The sequence below is a fragment of the Aristolochia californica genome, unplaced genomic scaffold (genome assembly GCF_029961685.1).
Source record: "Aristolochia californica isolate CCGP_79_NKW_82.1479 unplaced genomic scaffold, dmAriCali1.0.hap1 SCAF_6, whole genome shotgun sequence".
Taxonomy (NCBI): domain Eukaryota; kingdom Viridiplantae; phylum Streptophyta; class Magnoliopsida; order Piperales; family Aristolochiaceae; genus Aristolochia; species Aristolochia californica.
Window position 1 is genome coordinate 39,199,010 of NW_027182257.1, and position 18,223 is coordinate 39,217,232.

An 18,223-nucleotide genomic window follows, 5' to 3' on the forward strand; every position below is an offset into this window, starting at 1 on the left:
AATTTTTATTTATTTCCTTAGAAAAGGTAATAAGAGGTCCATTTAACTTTCCTAAGAAAAATTTAAAATATTTCTTTTAATTTTCTAGTAAGTCTCTAATAGTAATAGGATTTTATTTAAAGGATTTATGGTTTTTATTTGGGTGATTGTAAATTGATAGTGATATTTCATTTAATTTTTTTGTGTTTGATTATTGTATGCAGTTTATTCATAATGTTATGTGGTTTATGGAGTGTTTAGACTATTTTATGGAGTGTATGGAGTGTATAAACAATTTCATGGAGTGTTTATAGAATGTATAGACAGTTTTATGGAGTGTTTATGCAGGTATTATGTAATAGATTATGCCCAATTTTAAGTAGAGAACATGCCAAATTTTATATAAGTATTATATACATAGATTATGCTTAATTTTAAGTAGAGGTCATGCCCAATCTTATACATGTATTATATATATAGGTTATGCCCAATTTAATGTAGAGGTCATACCCAATTTTATGTAAAATATATGCATAATTTTATATATAATTTATTATATACATATTTTTTTGAAAGGTTTTAAATATATGTAGAAGCTCGGCTGGAATTCGGTTAAAATTTTTGGGCTCGAGCTTGATAATAATTTTAGGCTCGAAACGAGGTTCGGCTTGAAGCTTGGCTCGAACATAGGCAAGTTCGGGCTAGGCTCGGCTCGATGCCACCCCTACCCACCCCTAATGTTATAAGTTTTCACCCTGTTCCCATCTCCTCTCAAATGACAATTTGATTATTTCTTGCGTGACTTTCATCTTGTCAATAACATTCATTCAAATGTGAAGAAGCATGAGAAGGAGAGTGGAGAAAAAAATCAAGTTTCTCTCATGTGCTCTAGATTTCTTTTCCCTTATTCTTTTCTCAAGCACATTGTCATTGATAGAAAAAGAACGAAAGGAAAAACAAGAATGATAAGGAGAGAAGAAGAGAAAAAAAAAACTTTTCTTTGCAAAATCTAGAAAGAGAACAACCACAAAAATGTTCGACTTTTCCAAATTTAGTAGGTTTGAATTCTATTTCTTCCTGTTTTTCTACTCTTTCGAAGTGGAAAACCTATGCAATTTTCTCTGTTGATGTGTTACTATGTTTTGCATAAGCTTCCTCGGTTTTTATGCTAGCTCTTCAAATCTTTATTTGGGTCCCACAATTTGCTTTCATTGGATGGTTTGGTGTTCGATACTTTCTTTGTTGTGTTCATCTTAACAAGCGCGATACATGCAATGGAGAGATGTAGAGCAGAGATGACCCCGATTTATTTCCTTGGACCCTATCAGATATCAAGGTATCTTCCAATCGAGATTCTCTGTCCTCCAAAATAATAAAATGTTGCCCCATGTGGCTTCTCAAGAGGGGGTTGAATTGAAAATTATAACTTAAAATCTTAGCTTAAGTGTGGAAATTAAATCATGCAATAAAGAAATTTCAAAGTAAAATTCCGACATCCAACATAGGAGACAAATGATTTTTGTTATCAATGTTTCCCTATTGGTATTCACCGCCCAAGAACTCTTGTTTCGGAAATTTCACTATTTAAAAGATCTTATAGTTGGAATTACATCGAAGAAATTATGACTCTCTTTAAGCCACGTATAGCTCAGATACACACTTTTACAAATATAATCTACCCAAAAGATTGGCTAGATTCTAACTCTAGTTGACTCTTTCTATCTAGATCGAAAAAGGTTATAAATGAACTTTTCACAAAAGATAATTAAAACGAAAGTTAAAATAACTTACACCCTTTTTCTTGGAGAGTACCTCTGTTATGGGCGTCACACCCAACCCAGGGTGTCCCATAACACCCTGGGGCCCTAGTGGTCCTGGGCTAAGGGTCGAGTACTTATGTCTTCCGCTCCTAATAGGTCGGTCTTTTGGGTAGTATTGGCTAGGGGCTTAACATTTGGTATCAGAGCCAACCCTCAGTCGGGGGTTCGATTCCCCATGGAGGCATGCTAGCGGAAAGGAGTGACCACACCAAAAGGTGCGACCACACGGAAGGGGCGACAGGTATTAAGTCCTAGTGGGCTGCCGTGGATGAGTGGGCTGTCATGGGTGTCGGCCCGCGAAGGGGGGGGGGGGGGGTGTAATGTTATGGGCGTTACACCCAACCCAGGGTGTTATAGGACACCCTGGGGCCTTGGTGGTCCTGGGCTAAGGGTTGAGTACCTATGTCTTCCGCACCTAACAGGCTGATCTTTTGGGTAGTATTAGCTAGGTGCTTAACACATTCTCCTTGAGAGATCCAAGCATCCACTTTTTACAACACAATGTGAATACGAGAGTTTGTCTAATATGAAATACAAAGAAAGGTTGAGGAAGGAGTAGAAGGTTTTTAAAGGGAATGACTCTCTTTCACTCAAAGCACTATATAGGAGAATTTTCAAAAGTTGATAATAGAGTGTTAAGCTCCTAGCCACTACTACCTAAAAGACCGGCCTGGTTGGTAGCGGAAAGCCAAACACTTAACCCCAAGATCATAACAATACTCCAACCGTTATGAGCCGACGTCCACGACGGCCCACTTTAGCGGCCTAGTCTAGCGACCCAGACCGCCTTTTTGCGCTACATAAGTCTCTAGGTCGCCCCCTCTGGGATTCAAACTCGCAACGGCGGTATAGGTTTGATACCAATTATAAATCACCTAGCCGATACTACCCAAAAGACTGACCTTTTTGGTGGTGAAAAGCCAAGTACTTAACTCCAACATCATAACAATACTCCCACCGTTATGAGCCGACGTCCATGGTAGCCCACTCTAGTGACCCATACCTCCTTTTTGCGCTACACAGGCCTTAAGGTTGCCCCCTGTGGGATTCGAACTCGCAACAACGGTATAACTCTGATGCTAGTAGTTACGGTCTTAGATCTAACCCAACGATTCATAGGGAGGAAGAGAGAAGAGAAGAAAATCAAGCCAAAGGGAAGCTTGAAAACCCTAGGAGCTTGTTGAGGAGAACTCAAAACCCTTGTTTACGCTAAATCAATACTTGTTTTTTCTCATTACTCTTACCCCCTTAAATAGGGTTCACCCCTACAAGGTTCAAGATAAAATATTACAAAAATACCCCTATGGCCTATTAATTCTTTAACTAAAATAAAATAAAGTAAATTAAAGAAAAAAATTAATTAGACTCTAAATAACTTTATAATGTTATTGCTTCCATAACATAGAGGCTTGAAGATTTGCCAATAAATGTTTATTAACTTCTCTAGGTGAGGTTTGGTGGGATATTTATAACTACCCTAAGCCCAACTATCCATTTTTTGTCCGTTTGCAAAAGTAAGTGTTTTGATTGATTGATCGATCAATTACATTTAATGATTTTGTTTTTCTCAAGATATGACTTACAAATCGATGGTATGATCCATCAACATATTACCATTGGGCTTGACATGTTAAGCTGATTGATCATTGCCAAGGTATGATTGATCAACCATAGTGCAATACAAGTATGGTCGACCAGTGCTCTTCCTATGATTGATCATATTTTATGTCCCTAACTAGTAAGATTTTGTCTGATTGATCAGCCGTGTGGGTTGAATGATCACTCAATGTAAACTTTGCTTGCTTGGACAATATTGATCGGTTAGTCCAAGTAGGATGATCAATCGTGTTTTATAGCATGATATGGCCATACTCTAGATGAATGATCAATCGGTTTAGAATGATCGATCATGCTTTATAAACTATGCATGTGCACTTCTAGATGATCAATCATTGGCAGAGGTTGATCGGTCATTCTAGTGTCAGTTCAATTAAATTAACTTTGAAAGTATTGCAATGAATGCCCTAAAGCTCCATGTTTGACATTGTACCCCAAATTGAAGGAATTTGGACAACTCTCTTACATATGGACTAAGTTTTTATATACATCAATCAATCCTAAACTCTAGACTTCATTTTGTCTTCTTCTTAGAGGGTGCTTCTTCAAGAGTAAGTTTTCCATGATACTTGAGGTCTTGAAGGTAAGGTATCTGATATCATAAAAAACAAGAAGGGAGTCAACCTATGGTAAACAATCTCCCCCATTTTTATGATGACAAAACCTTACTTAAAAAATTAAAATACACACAATCCCGAAGGTTGGAGCTAAGTCAATTATACAATTTTGAAATAGGCTCCCCCTTAATCTTTGCATAGTTCTGTTAGTCTTTTAATTTTTAAAATTTTAATTCCTAGAGTTCCTAATGAGTCCAGGTCTAGTTTTCCATCTTATCCTCCCCCTTTTTTTCATAGTAAAAAATATTATAAATACATAGTAGTAAACAAAAATTATTGGCTCAAGGCAATTTCATATATATGTTGCAAGGCTTTACAAAATTTGTACTAATTACATATGCTTCAAATAAATACAAGTATAGAAATGAGCAAATGTAAGTACAAGGGAGTCAAAATGGTCCTAAGGACTACATATAGCTAGGCAGGTGGCGGTAGACCTCTGAGGAGAGCCTCAAGCATGTTGTCAATCCTCTATTGACCAACTTTGAGCTATTTTTGCGTGGTAAGAATCACAACCTGAGTGGCCCTAACATCATTCATTGCATCCTCAAGTGCGATGAGTCGATTGGAAGATGATGAGGTGCCTTCTTAATGTGTTCTCTTCCTCTTTGCGAACTCGAATTATTCGGCTTGAGGTTTCAGACTCATCTCGTCACCAGAACCAACATCTTGAGGTGCCTTTATCTGAATACTATCCTTTTGAACCCATTGACCTCGCCATTTGGCCAAGCCGTGTTTCCCAATCTTTCTTTCACCGACGGACATTTTCTTTGTGAAATCCACGAATTCCTCATTGGCTAAGTCAACTCCACAACGTCAGAGGATAGCCGTAATCTCTTGAGAAAATGGACGACACTTTTCTCTAGAGCTAGAATCTATGTTTGTCATCGACATGCCCTAAAATACCCAAAATTCAATTGCACTTTTTGAGGGATTGCCCACATCCAGAAAATGTCAACGGTGTTGAGGCATGAGTACATCCCTTTCCTTGGATTCAGGACGAGAGTCACGATCTCCATGAAAACTCTCTAAGCCATAGTGATATCTTTGATCTTGACCTCATATGCACTTCTTGCCTAGTGCTTGAATAAGAGTAGGATGGCATTCTGGATGTTTTGAGGGTAGTAGGGGTGAAAATCAATTAGCCAATTCTCCTTGACATAACAAGTCATACCCATGAAAGTGGTGCCTAGGAGATCATTCGGTTCCATGGACCGAATGGAAATGGAAGTCTTCTTCATGGAAGAAATTATCCTCAAGTTATGAGGCCCAAGTTCTTCAACTTTAAAATTGGAGTAGAAGACTTTAACAAGGAGCGGGTCAACGGGCTCTTCTCTTCCAAGTAATCCCTCATAGGATGAGAACATGGTCTCGAATCCTTTAATTTCTCTTTTGCAAAAGACCATGTCGACCTTGCTAGGTTTCACTATGCTCTTTGAGACAAAGCTAATGAATACTCTTTTTTTGCCTATTGTTGAAGTGCACTCACTAATTAGGCATTTCTTCACAAACATTGCTCTCTTTCATCGGGGTTTACTCCTTAGCCTTGACTTTAGTATGCACCATGGTAGAAGGGTACGGTTTTTGAGAGAAAAGATGTGAAATAGAAGTGTTAAGTCATCTTGAAGAAGTACCTTCAAAAAGTTTGAAGACTTGTAGACTAAAGGCAAATTAAGTAGAAACATCTCAAGAACTCTAGCCATTGTATGAGAATAGTCAACCAACTTTCAATCCAAAGGTACACAAGAGTTTTTGGAGCATTATGATAAATTAGTTTCAAAATCGTGTTTAGCCAATGCATATTAATGGTTAAAACCTGCTAGAATATCTTAGGGACAATTATTTATCGTTCTTAGAAGCTATTTCAGAATATTGGCAATTGGCATGATCAATCATGCTACTGATCATGATCAATCATCCAAAGTAGTAGTGTGGCAAGCAATTTAAAGCATGACCGATCAAACTGACTGGCTTGATCGATGATACATTATCTTGAAAGAATGAGTTATAAAGCATGTTCAATCTTTTGGACCGGATTAATCAATCGTACCAAGTTCAAACATAAAGAATTATAAAGCATGATCGATCATACCAATTGACTTGATCATTTGAACAGAAGTATACCATAAAGGGATATAAAGTATGATCAATCATACCTCTTTATATCATCAATCAATTGACTTATGCATTGTCAAGGCTACAAAGTATGTTTAATCAATCAGGTAGGATTGAACGATTAATCGTGTTTTTTTGAAAGGCGTGAAAACATGTTGATTAATGCTATGACCGATCAACAAGCCTATGGAATAAAAAAATATAATAATTACACATGATTGATCAATCAGACCTTGCCAGTAATCGATCCATGTGTCTATCAGCTCTTTGAAAATGGTTAAATAATAGCTAGGTTGAGAATCTTCTAAATAGTGTGACAAACGTTCCTTACACAAGTGATTGAATATTTACTTGCTAACCAAAAGCACTCAAATATGCATTGACTTAAAATTCCTACTCAAAACCACTTTTGAGATAAAAGAGCCTAATTTTGCATTTCCTTTCACTCTCAAAGTTTCTCAACATCCTAGTATTCTCAAGTTCCATTAAATTCTCTCTTGGATTTGAGACTTTGATCTCACTAAGCGAATACCGATTCTCCGACTAAAGAGTGCAATTTTTTTTTCTTTTATATTTTACTTTTAAATTCTATAGAGGTAGAATCTAATTGTTTATCTTTTGAAAGAGTTTATAATAATGTCAAAATCTCTTTGAGATTGTAATTTTAAGTTAATAGAGCCATTGTTTAATTTTTACTTGCATTAATTTTTTATTATACACTAAAATTTAATTTTATATATCTCAATTCACCCCCATTTGATAAACCACATGGGCAACACCTCCCCCATGCGCCAAGCGGAACCAAAAGCAAGAGTCTTGAACATATAAATCAACCGCTGGTGTAGCCGGGGCTCGCAGATAGAATTATTTCCGACTGATTTACGAGACGCGATGCTCGTATCAACGGCTCGAACGTTCACCTCGCCATCGCACCTTTTACTAGGCCTTTCACGCCGTCCCGGAATTGTCTCTGCCAAGTTTCACAGGCGACTGAAACAACCTTCGGTGAAAGAAGATACCGGCGGCGTCGGTTTCGCCATCCTTACCGCTGTCAAATCCGACTCATCAAAGAACTCGGAGCCGCCAAGACGTCTCAATGATTCCAATGCCGTTGCTAATAACTCCACAGGAGACGAAAGGTCTCTCAGTGGATCGGATATCCTTTTAGCTCTACAGAAGGCGGCCGTCCAGAAGAGCAGAAAAAGAAGCAGAGGAAAACCCAGGGGCATGGCAGGAGTGACCGATGAAGGAGAGGATGTCTCCGATTATAGCAATGTTAGGCAGCTAAACATAAGGAACGATTGGGCGGCTCGGTTGGACGAGCTGGAGAGGGATCTTGAGGAATTACAGAAGCTGGAGGCTTAAAAGGGGCGAATTTGCATCGGCGGAGAAGACCTAACATGGTTGAAATATTGGGAAATCATTTGATAGATATACTGTAAATTGTCAGAACTTACATCGATTTCTCTCGTCTTGGTAAAAGCACTTGAATAATAGAGCTCATCCAATTGCTCATGCTGTAACTAAAATTTCTCTCATCAATTCCTAGCCAAAATGAACTGTCTATCTCATCACATTTGTCTATTTTACGGAGGACAGAGATCAAAATCACCATTTGCAGAGATTCAGGTCGCAGAACGATCACTTTCAAGGGGTAAATTTTCAGCACCAGAATTACAATAAACACTGGAACACGTTACAAAACATCGTTCAGTGAAGCTCTGCTAGCCACTACTCCCTCGTGTTGTTTCGTGGGAGAAACAGGAGCGTGTCTAGGCCACGCGCTTGTCGTCGCATTTTAGCCTCATAATCTGTTCGAAAGAATGTCTAACAGGCAAGAGGATAACTGGTACTCAGAGCCACTTGAAAATGATCTCTAATAATTTCACGCAGCAGAACCCGAACAACCATAAAGCTACGGTTGGAATTTCGCCAGGACGAATTTGAATTCAGCAGCTTCAGTTCTGGAGTAATCCAAAATTACACAATATCGTAGAAATTCATTCTTGGGCACCAAAGAAAAGGCCGAATTCTGATTCGTTTTGTTAATAATGAGAGGATAATTTTTGTGTGTCCAGAACTACCTCCTTACCAAGACAGCAGTAAAATCAAACAGAAATGGAGCTCTGCTTCCCGGCTGCTCGATGTCTACCCGCGAACCAGTCCCGGCGACGCAAGGTGCGTGACGGTTTCATCCGTTGCGGGATAGCGGAACCCTCCGGAATGCCAGCTCCGATGGGGCAGAAAACCAAGTACAATGATGGATTCTTCGAGAGAGCTTTCATGTCTCTCTTCGCGAGAAAGATGGACAAATTCGGTTCTGGTACAAGTTTCGTTTTCGTTTTATTCTTCCTTGTAGCATGGCTTCTTCACCAGTTGGAATTTGTGGTCATGATAGGCAAAGGGGGAGATGGGGATTTGAAATGGTACGACTATGGGGGCTTCGTAGAGGTATCAAAAAAGGTGATGCAGGGTAGAAATCGGAAGCAACAGCAGGAAGTGGTGAGGGAGGTTCTGCTCTCTATGCTGCCGCCCGGCGCCCCTGCTCAGGTTCTTCATCCTCTTAAAATAATGAATGCTTAAAACTCGCGTGTTTGAAGAAGAAAACGGAAACTCAGCTTGAATAAACTTGAAGTCTGACCCATTCTTGATCTGAATCCTGTCTCTGTGACATCCATGGCGTCGATTTATTGAATCGATTATCGAATAAGAGATAGTAATCAGAAAATCTAATACCCGAGTGCCCTCTTCATCTGAAACATGGATTGTTCTTCGCAATTGCAGTTCAGGAAACTGTTTCCTCCAACCAAATGGGCAGCCGAGTTTAATGCTGCATTGACTGTACCCTTCTTCCATTGGTTAGTTGGCCCCTCTGAGGTACTTCCCCTTTCTTCCTCCATGAACTTTCTTGTCATTTCGAACCAGTGACTGAATTTGTAGCCTATTTCACAATCCTAAAGGTCATAGAAGTGGAGGTAAATGGAGTGAAACAGAGAAGCGGGGTTCTCATTAAGAAGTGCAGGTAATTCTGAAGCTATTAGAGGTCTGGCCTCTGGCCTTGCTGATCATATCCTCAACTGATTGCCTTCCTCATCCATTAAAAAGGTATCTGGAGAATAGTGGATGTGTGGGTATGTGTGTGAATATGTGCAAACTGCCCACCCAAGATTTCTTCACAAATGAGTTTGGACTTCCCTTGACAATGAACCCCAGTAAGCGGCCTTCACAAAAAAAAACTTTGCCACATTAGTTTAAAACAGTAACTGTGGAGTGGGCACTGATCTATCATTCCAATATTGCTAATTGCAGATTTCGAAGATATGAGCTGTGAAATGGTTTATGGACAAGTGCCTCCTCCTATTGAAGAGGATCCAGTCTCTAAACAACCTTGTTTAGCTGATTTATGTAAGTTAACATGAAGCCATAATTGATTTACATTTGAGAAAGTTTGCGTTTTCAGCTGTTTTAACATACCCTTGTATCTACAGGCTCAATTTCAAATCCCAGCTCCACTGTCTGCCCCAAACTACAGGGATGAGTTCATTGCCTTGGTTAATTTCTTCAACAAACTGATCATTAAATTATTAATGGAATCATGGAAATATACATTTACATTTGAGATTTTTGTGAACGTAAATCTGCTGCATGTATAGTATAGTATAGTATGTTTTGCTCAGGTTTTATCATGATGAAATTGGTAAAGCCTCGAGCAAACTTCTTTTTTGGTGGAAAGTACTTCTATGATCAAATCTTTATTTTGTTTTTATTTTTCTTAAAGTCTCTACAAAAGACAACTAGATAGGTTAATCACTTAGTATAGGCAAGCTTACACGGCAAAAAGAGCAATTGTGGTAGTGCAAGTCCTTGACAATTATTAGTTATGAATTCATAGATCAAGTGAGTTTGTCGAAAGTGAAAAAATGCAACAAATTTTTTTACCTTTGTCGAAAATGAATCTAGCATAGCCAAAGTTCAAATCTAGTAGAGCTAAATTGAACCTTATAGAGCTACACTCAAATACAACAATTTTGAATATAAATACTACAGTTCAAAAAATATTTGGATATAATGAAAGATATTGGAGTTGGCAGTAGACACCATGGTTCTAAAATGTACCTCAATTTTGAAAGATACTAGAATCTAGTTGTATTGGATCTTTTTGAGGAGAGATTGAGATAGTGTAATTGGGTATTACACTTGATGTAAAGTGTTGACCTATGTTGGCTCCCATTCTCGATTTTGATGATAATAAAACTTAATTAATCTAATAATTGCAATTCTAGTATTTTAGATGCAATTCCTTCTAAAGACTCAAAATTCTAGTATATACAAAGAACCGACAAAAGCTTCTCAAAGACCTCGAGTTACACAACCATGTCAAAGTCATCTTGAAGAAGCACCCTCAGAAAAAAAGAAGCAAAAAAATTGAGTACTAGATTTTATGAAGTCTTGGAAAATCACAAAAACCTATTCTTCGTAAGAGAGCAACCTCAAATCTTCATATTTGAGGTATAATAGAAGTTTTCAAAGCTTTAGGATAAAATTGTATTTTAAACATGTTAGAATCACTTAGGATCAATTTTTTTCATGCTTTGAAAAGACAATTAGAGATTTAACACTAGATTGATCAATGCATCTGCAAATGATCGATCAACCAAATTATGCATGGGCCAAAATCATAAAGCATGATCGATCAAACAAGGGTGATTAATTGATCAACTAGAACATGACCAAATTGAGTTATAAAACATGATCAATCTTTCCTTGTGGAGTGTTCGATCAATGGTGTCTAGGCAATGTAAAATTATGAAGATTGATCGATCAACCACTGGACATTGATCGATCGTTCATAAGTTTGTCAACCACAGTTAAAAAGCATGACCGATCATAGGAACTCCATTGATATCATACTTGCAATACACTACCAGTAAGAATTCTGATTGATCAATCAATTAAACTTGTTAGAGCCAATAGGAGGATATTGATTGATCATACCATTGATCAATAAGTCATTTTCTAAAAAAAATATTGTCATTGCACACGATTGATCGATCAATACCTCGTACTGATAGATCAATGTAACATCATATTTTTGCAAATAGGCAAAAATATTTAGTTTGGCTTGGGGAACTTATAAATACCCTACCAAATGTTCTTTTGATAAGTTAATGATTATTTATTGGCATACCCACTGTATTCAAAATTCTCAACCTTGCAATTCCTTTCCTAACTTGAGTTTTTGAGAAAGAAAAAACTTTCCATATAAATTCATTCGTCCTTTCTCAAAACCTACTCCTAATATTCATTTAGACAAGCCCCAAACTCATCTACATTGTGCATCGAAGTTGGAGTCTTGGACAATTTAAGGGACAAGGTTGTCTCTCCAAAGTTCAAAGGTTGTAAATTATTGATTTTATCTTAAAGGTTCATCTAGATCCTTCAATCTAGATTGAATATCTTGCTAGAGCTAAATTCTAGTACAATCTAAAGGGAGATTACTTGTAATCATGTATTTGAGCATACACGTGGCTTAAAAGAGAGTTGAATCTCTTTTGTGTAAATTCAAGCTAATAGAGTTTATAGTAGTGGAATTTCCCAAGCAGGGTTCTTGGGCAGTGAATACCAATAGATGAACATTAATAAAAAAAAATATGGTGTTATTGTGTTGTGTGCATTTGTTTTACTTTTACTTGTATTTATATTTATTTTAATTTGTGCGCACTTATTTTTATTTTTAAAAACTCATTCCCCCGTCCTCTTTGAGAAGCCACCTAGGCTAACATAAAGAGTACCAAATTTCTTTTGTAATTTCAGTTAATAGAACTTATTAGTGAAATTTTCTCAAACAAAGGTTCTTGGGTGGTGATTACCACTAAGAGTATAGCAAGAACAAAATCTTTTCAGCCTCTTTGTAGTGTGTGCATTTTAGATACATTTCTCAATTTTATTTGCACAATTAGCACTTCAAATTTAATTATTATTCCCAATTAACCTCCCCCCACCCCGACATTTGTGACGAACAATGTGTACGGATTAGTTCATTGTCGTAAAGCTGACCAGTTGGAGCCTTCAATCCAAACTGAGGATGGGGTTTTTGGAAACTTTCCCAACAAAATGATAACTTCACTAGAAAGATTATTTTATATATAATAGTATGTAAATATTAGATGTTAAATAAAAAGAAATAGGATACGAAGTTAAGTAAAACAAATTTCCCAACGAATTTGGGAAATTCGTTTTTCCTCTTTTCCTTTTTTTTCTTTTTTTATTTATTTCTTTCTTTTCCCCCTTCTCATTTTTTTCATTTTCCTTCTTCTCCCTTTTCCACGTAGAGGAGCGGAGTAAAATGACGGAATTCCTCCCAACAATTGGGAAATTCATTGGGAGAAGGTGCCCTTCTCCTAGCGAGTTTTCCATTTTCGTTTGGAGAAAGTCTTCCTTTTTATTTTTATTTTCCTTCATCTCCTTTTTTTCCCCTTCTTCTCCTTCTTTCTTTTTTCTTCTTTTCCTTTTTTTTATTCCTTTCTTTCCTCTTTTCTTCCCTCCTAGTTTTCTTTTTTTTTTCCTTCTTTCCTCCTCTTTTTATTTTTTCTTCCTTCTCCATTTTTATATTTTTTATAATTTCATTCTCTTCTTCCACAAGTAAAAGGAAGAGAAGGAAAAAAGGAGGAGGAAGAAAAGGAAAAAAATAGGAGAATAAGCAAAATAGGAGAAGGACAAAAATAAAAGGGAAAAAAAGAAAGAAACACTTTCCTAGCAAATTCTAAAAAATCGCTAGCAGAAACTTTTCCTAGGAATTGAAAAAAATTTCGGCCTAAACCTGACCTGAGAAGCTCTCTCATAACGAATTTATATAATTTGATGGCAGAAGGTGATTTTTACAAGCAAATTAAAATTTTATTGGGGGAAAGCTGACTTCTCCCTATGAATTTTGAATTTTACTATAGAAAAAATAAATTTATTGGTGGGTTTTTTGTTGTCAAAACCTGTTTTTCTTGTAGTACAGATTACATTATGGATAATCGACAACAACCAGATGTTACCCACTAGTATTTTGAAATGGTTTTAAGCATGATAAAAATTATCCTAAGGAGTTCTAGCAAGTTCTTACCCATTAGTATGCATCGACTGAATACAATTTTGAAAACATTTATGCCCTAAAGCTCCATAACACAAATGTGCTTTAAAATTGAAATTTGGTTAGCTACCTGCTTACATGGTAGAGTTCTTGAAATGTTCTATTTGACTTTGACTCTGTCTTAAAATCATTGTTCTTCTTCTTTTTGTAAGTTTTTATTTTTAGCCATAATTTTCAATATTTTTTTGCTTCAGGTCTTGAATTGGCAACTTGATTGGTGATTCTTTTGTCGTAAACTTTTGCCTTAAACCTTGTAATATATATATATATATATATATATATATATATATATATAGAGAGAGAGAGAGAGAGAGAGAGAGAGAGAGAGAGAGAGAGAGAGAGAGAGAGAGATATCGGAAGGTTATGTCTACAATATTGATAACACTATTAGTACCACACTTTCAAGCTACCCATTTTGTTATCATCAAAATAATGAAGGTCAACATGATTGTACAATTTGGTCTAACAAGAAGAAGCGCAAGCGGTTTGGGGGGGGGGGATGTGCTTAAGCTGCAGCACTGTCCACACTTTATAGAGGGGTTTTCCTCGAGGACTGGAAGTAGTTGTGCGAGAATATTTTAGGGAGAGAAGTTTCCAGTGATTAGATTTCTAATGATTGTTTTAAAATCTCAATTATTTTTATTTTAATCATATTTAATTTCTATTTTCAAAAACATTCCCAAGTAATGTCGAAAACATTAGCAAACAAAATGTTTGACATACTACAAGGTCTAAGTCTTTTATGTGTATCAGAGAAGAGATGGTATGTATTTAACTCAGAGTTTATTTTCTTTTAAATATACTACTAATGTAATATATTTATATGCACATGTACTTCTAAATCTCTAGGGTAAAAATTGCTCTGATATTAAGCAATTTCAGATTACCCATTAGTCCAAGTATATGTGGACTGATATATTTGAAGAAATACTATGTAAGTATAATTTTATTATAAATAATATTTTTATTTTAAGTAAAAATAATTATAACTTGACTTATGTTATTTTTCACAGGAGGAGATACAACGGTTGGTACAAGAGATATAGGAGGTTTATGAGTTGGTTGATGAGCATGCGATTGTGCATAAGGTTCGTAGAGCTAGGTTTGGGTGTTTTCTCAACTGCCTCTACTCAGGATGGTATACGTATAGAAAAGGATTTGCAGGAAACTAAAGAGGCATTATCCCAAACTCAGGACTAGCTGAGAAATGTACAACATTGTGCAGAGGAGTTTGAAGGTTGCGTTAAGGAGCAAGATCATAAGATGAAGAACTTAGAGATGAAAATGTAATGGTTCTTTACAAAAATGCAAAAAGAGCCGACCACCTTTGGATCCTCTCATTGAAGGTGTATATATATTTTATAATTTGTAAATTTTTTTTATATTTTAAACCTATTTTTATAATTTATAAAATATTTTAGGATTTTATTATACATATTTTTCATTCAGTTAAATTTTTTAATTAAAACATTTATTAAAAATGAAATAATTTGTTAAAAATAATTTAAAATTTTAAAATAAAATATATTAAATTTGATCTACCCCCTACCAGCAAAATTGCGAATTTACTAGTGGAGGTTGCATCTGTTCTAGCAAATTTAAGAAAATCGCTAGTAGGGGATGCACATCAAAAGGGCCCCTAATTTATTGGCAGAGGGTGGACACTTTACCAACAAATTTGATAAATTCGTTGGACAAATTTTTTTAATTTCATTGGTTGGAAGTTTGACTTTTGCTAGCAAATTTTGAAATTCACTAGCAAAATCCTCTCTCAGATGAAAGTTGCCAACAAATTTTTTGCTTAAAGAAGGTTTTGCTAGTGAAATTTTAACTTTTGCAAGCAAAATCAATCACTAGCAAAAGTCTAATGTCTTGTAGTAAAGATAGGATTATTAAACACTATTCATTGTTTTGTGTTTTGTGTGTTTCATTGATTGTACTTGAATGTTGACTATTAAATCAATTTTGCATGTTGAATTGTAGAAGAGTGTGGGCACACATTAATAATGAAAAAGGAATCAAAACTTAAAAGTAAAAGTTTAACAAACCTATTCAAACACCACCACCACCACCACCAAAGTTGTTCCTCACTAGACCTAACATTAGCATATTACTAAATCAAGGTGTTGTAGGGGAGGAGATCGGAAGAAAAATTTGATGCCATTGAGGATCACGGGATGTTAATCCAGGTAAAGCTCTGATCCCATTAAAACAATTTCAAAATTCACCACGCTGATCGGGGTGCTTTGCTTTCATTAATTTATAACTGTGATATCCCAATTACAGGGATTTACAATTGATTACAATGGATTTGATTTGTACAGAAAATGAAGGATTGAGCTTCATTAGCTCCTGTAATGGAGGATCAATTTCTTTGCAAGGAATGCCCTATACAGGGCAATGATTCTCAATTGATTTTCAAATAGTGTCTCTTAAGGCAGTATCTTCAGCACTTAGAAACCTATCTACGAAGAGAACTCAGTCAACCTAACATGCTGAAAATCTTCTCAACGAAAAGTAACGCTGGAGATGGATTGTACAGTGAACTTTGCAACAATTTCGGTGTTTCTGTGTGAAGTACAGCCACCTTACTGTTTCATCCAAGTGGAATAATTTCCCTAATGCGATGAATCTTTCTCCTTCTTTGCACATGAACATAAATTGTGAATCACCAACCTCTTTGACCTACAGGAGAGAGAAGCGTAACAAAATAAGCAGAGAAATGGCAACCTGGTCAAGCTGTTTCTATCAGAAATCCCAGCAGGGAACAGGAGGGATTAGCTGGAAGAAGCTATTATGAGCAACTGTCGTGCTCTTGTGGCAATCGAACAGGCGAGCAGAGACATGGGCCATGTAATGTTGATATCCCAATTACATCACCAGCTAAGTGATCGAAGCCCGCACATGATAGCCTCCTTCATTTCATTCCCGAAAGGTTATCAACCTCGCCTCGAAAATGGATCAACTTGGGAATTTCTTCATAAATGTAGGAGGGCAGAGAGTTAATACGACGCGTCGCACTGTTTATACTCATATCTGGAAGAATGCTTTGATAGTAAACTTAAATCACTCTGTTCTCGTTCAATGAGAGATAACTATCGCCACCTTAGTTTAGTTTCAATTAACCACTCCACTTTTGAAAGCCTAAACCGTCTGAATGGAGATTTCTCATTTAAAAGGCAAAAAACCCTTTTAGCAGATTCAGCGCACGACCTGACAGTCGACACCAACCAGACGAGTTAATTGGCCCCAACTAGGTTTATAAATGCCCTTTAGTGGTTTTGGAGTGTCGTACAGATGAGAAAAATATCTCAATGAATGAATGAATCAGTTCGTTCCCGATTCAAGAAAGGGAACATGGACGTCTGCCCGATATAAGCCATTTCTCTTACCTCTTTTACTTCAGATCATCAGATGCTCAGTCTGAAGATGAACTTTTCATGCTTTCAGTCTGTTACGGATCGCATTCATCTTCATCGACATCGAATTGAGACTGACCAGTTCAAGAGGAGTGCAAGTTGATGCTCTCTGATATCAGTAAAGTGGACAAGGACAATCAATTACAATGTGTAAGCGCAACAAAGAATCTCCAACCACCCACATGTCATTCTTCAATCCACCAAATACGACGTAATAAATACGAACCCAGAATTGTCATTCATCCTAAAGAACAGCTCGAAGTAACAAATCAAAACTCTTTCCACAGTACGAAGAATCTAATTCGCATTTCACACTCAAAGGGTTCTTACCAACTGAGGATAATTTTTTAAGTTTTGAAAGGGAAGGGAAGGTGATCACTGAAGACGTTTTCTCAGCCGATGTATGGAAAGAGCAATACTTGTCCGTCTGGTTTTAAGAAAAAGGAGGAGGTGACGATTCATGTGTAAATAAAAATAGGATGGTGAGAGAGAGGCGATAAGGTTGGAAGAGTAGAGTGGAACTGTGTGACAAACAAGGCAAGGCAAGGCAGTAGTGGTTGATCTGACTAGCTTCTATTCCTACTTGCTAACCTCACTTAGTGCCTCAATTCTTTGATCTCTTCTTCTCCCTGTTTTGGGTTAAGAATCTTTACTTCCTTCACGCCTAACTCTCCAACTATCTACGCCACGCCATCTGCTCGCCCTTTACTTTTATACTTTCTACTGTCAAGTCAATCTACGTGCGCGTTTTAATACATATTTATGGCTGGGTTATTGTCTCGTAAAATTTGTCTGAGCTCCGACGTTAAGCACCGATGGGATAGAAATCCGCCATTAGCATGAACTAGCAGATTGCTATTCCCCTCACATAGCAGAGACTCCCCCCGTCTTGACCTATTCTTTACAAGAAGAGGCACCCCCTCCCCTCATTCCTCCTTCTGTGGGTGACAAAAGCTCCCATTCAGGACAGAAATGGAGTAAGCGCCTCCCTCCCACACTGGAGAGTGAGACGAAGACCTGTTTCCATCTCTGCCTGTATCTCCTCACATATCAGAGAGCCCCCCCGTCTTGACCTATTCTTTTCAAGAAGAGACACCCCCTCCCCCTCTTTCCTTCTTCCGTGGGTGACACAAGCTCCCATTCAGGACAGAAACGGAGTAAGCGCCTCTATCACCGGAGAGTGAGACGAAGACCTGTTTCCTTCTCTGCCTGTATTTCAAGCCAAGGGCCTCAATCAATTAGAGGGAAGGAAGTGCAGTAGCAAATCTAAACCCACCAAGGATTGCTCCAAATTCAGACTTAGATGCAAGAGTATGATTTTAATGTCTGCATGTTAGAATTATTAGCAGGCAATAATTATCCGATGCTCTTAATTGTCGAGTTTAATATCGGGTTACGAAATCAATTAGTACAATACCGTAAAGGCCCGGCCTTTTGACTTGGAATTGGAATGATTGTTCAGTTACGATAGTTAGTCCAATCCAATCATTTGGGCTAGTGGATTATATACACTTTAAA

At 37.1% G+C, this 18,223-nt stretch overlaps 2 protein-coding genes across 3 annotated transcripts; both read left to right on the forward strand.

Annotated features, from left to right (window-relative positions):
• The first annotated feature begins 7,039 nt into the window (after positions 1 to 7,039).
• Positions 7,040 to 7,513, forward strand: LOC137935389 (uncharacterized). Its single transcript, XM_068780044.1, has one exon. The coding sequence runs from the start codon at positions 7,040 to 7,042 to the stop codon at positions 7,511 to 7,513; it is 474 nt and encodes a 157-aa protein (XP_068636145.1).
• Positions 7,514 to 8,021: 508 nt separating this feature from the next.
• LOC137935081 (beta-carotene isomerase D27, chloroplastic) lies at positions 8,022 to 9,885 on the forward strand. 2 transcript variants are annotated; one of them, XM_068779729.1, is made up of 7 exons: positions 8,022 to 8,471; positions 8,547 to 8,698; positions 8,933 to 9,025; positions 9,109 to 9,170; positions 9,254 to 9,360; positions 9,458 to 9,553; positions 9,637 to 9,885. In XM_068779729.1, exons 1-7 carry the CDS (start codon positions 8,267 to 8,269, stop codon positions 9,684 to 9,686), a joined length of 765 nt encoding a protein of 254 aa, XP_068635830.1. In that variant the 5' UTR covers positions 8,022 to 8,266; the 3' UTR covers positions 9,687 to 9,885. The 2 variants fall into 2 exon arrangements, with proteins under 2 accessions (XP_068635830.1, XP_068635828.1); XM_068779727.1 differs by having other exon boundaries at positions 8,022 to 8,698.
• Positions 9,886 to 18,223: the final 8,338 nt, after the last annotated feature.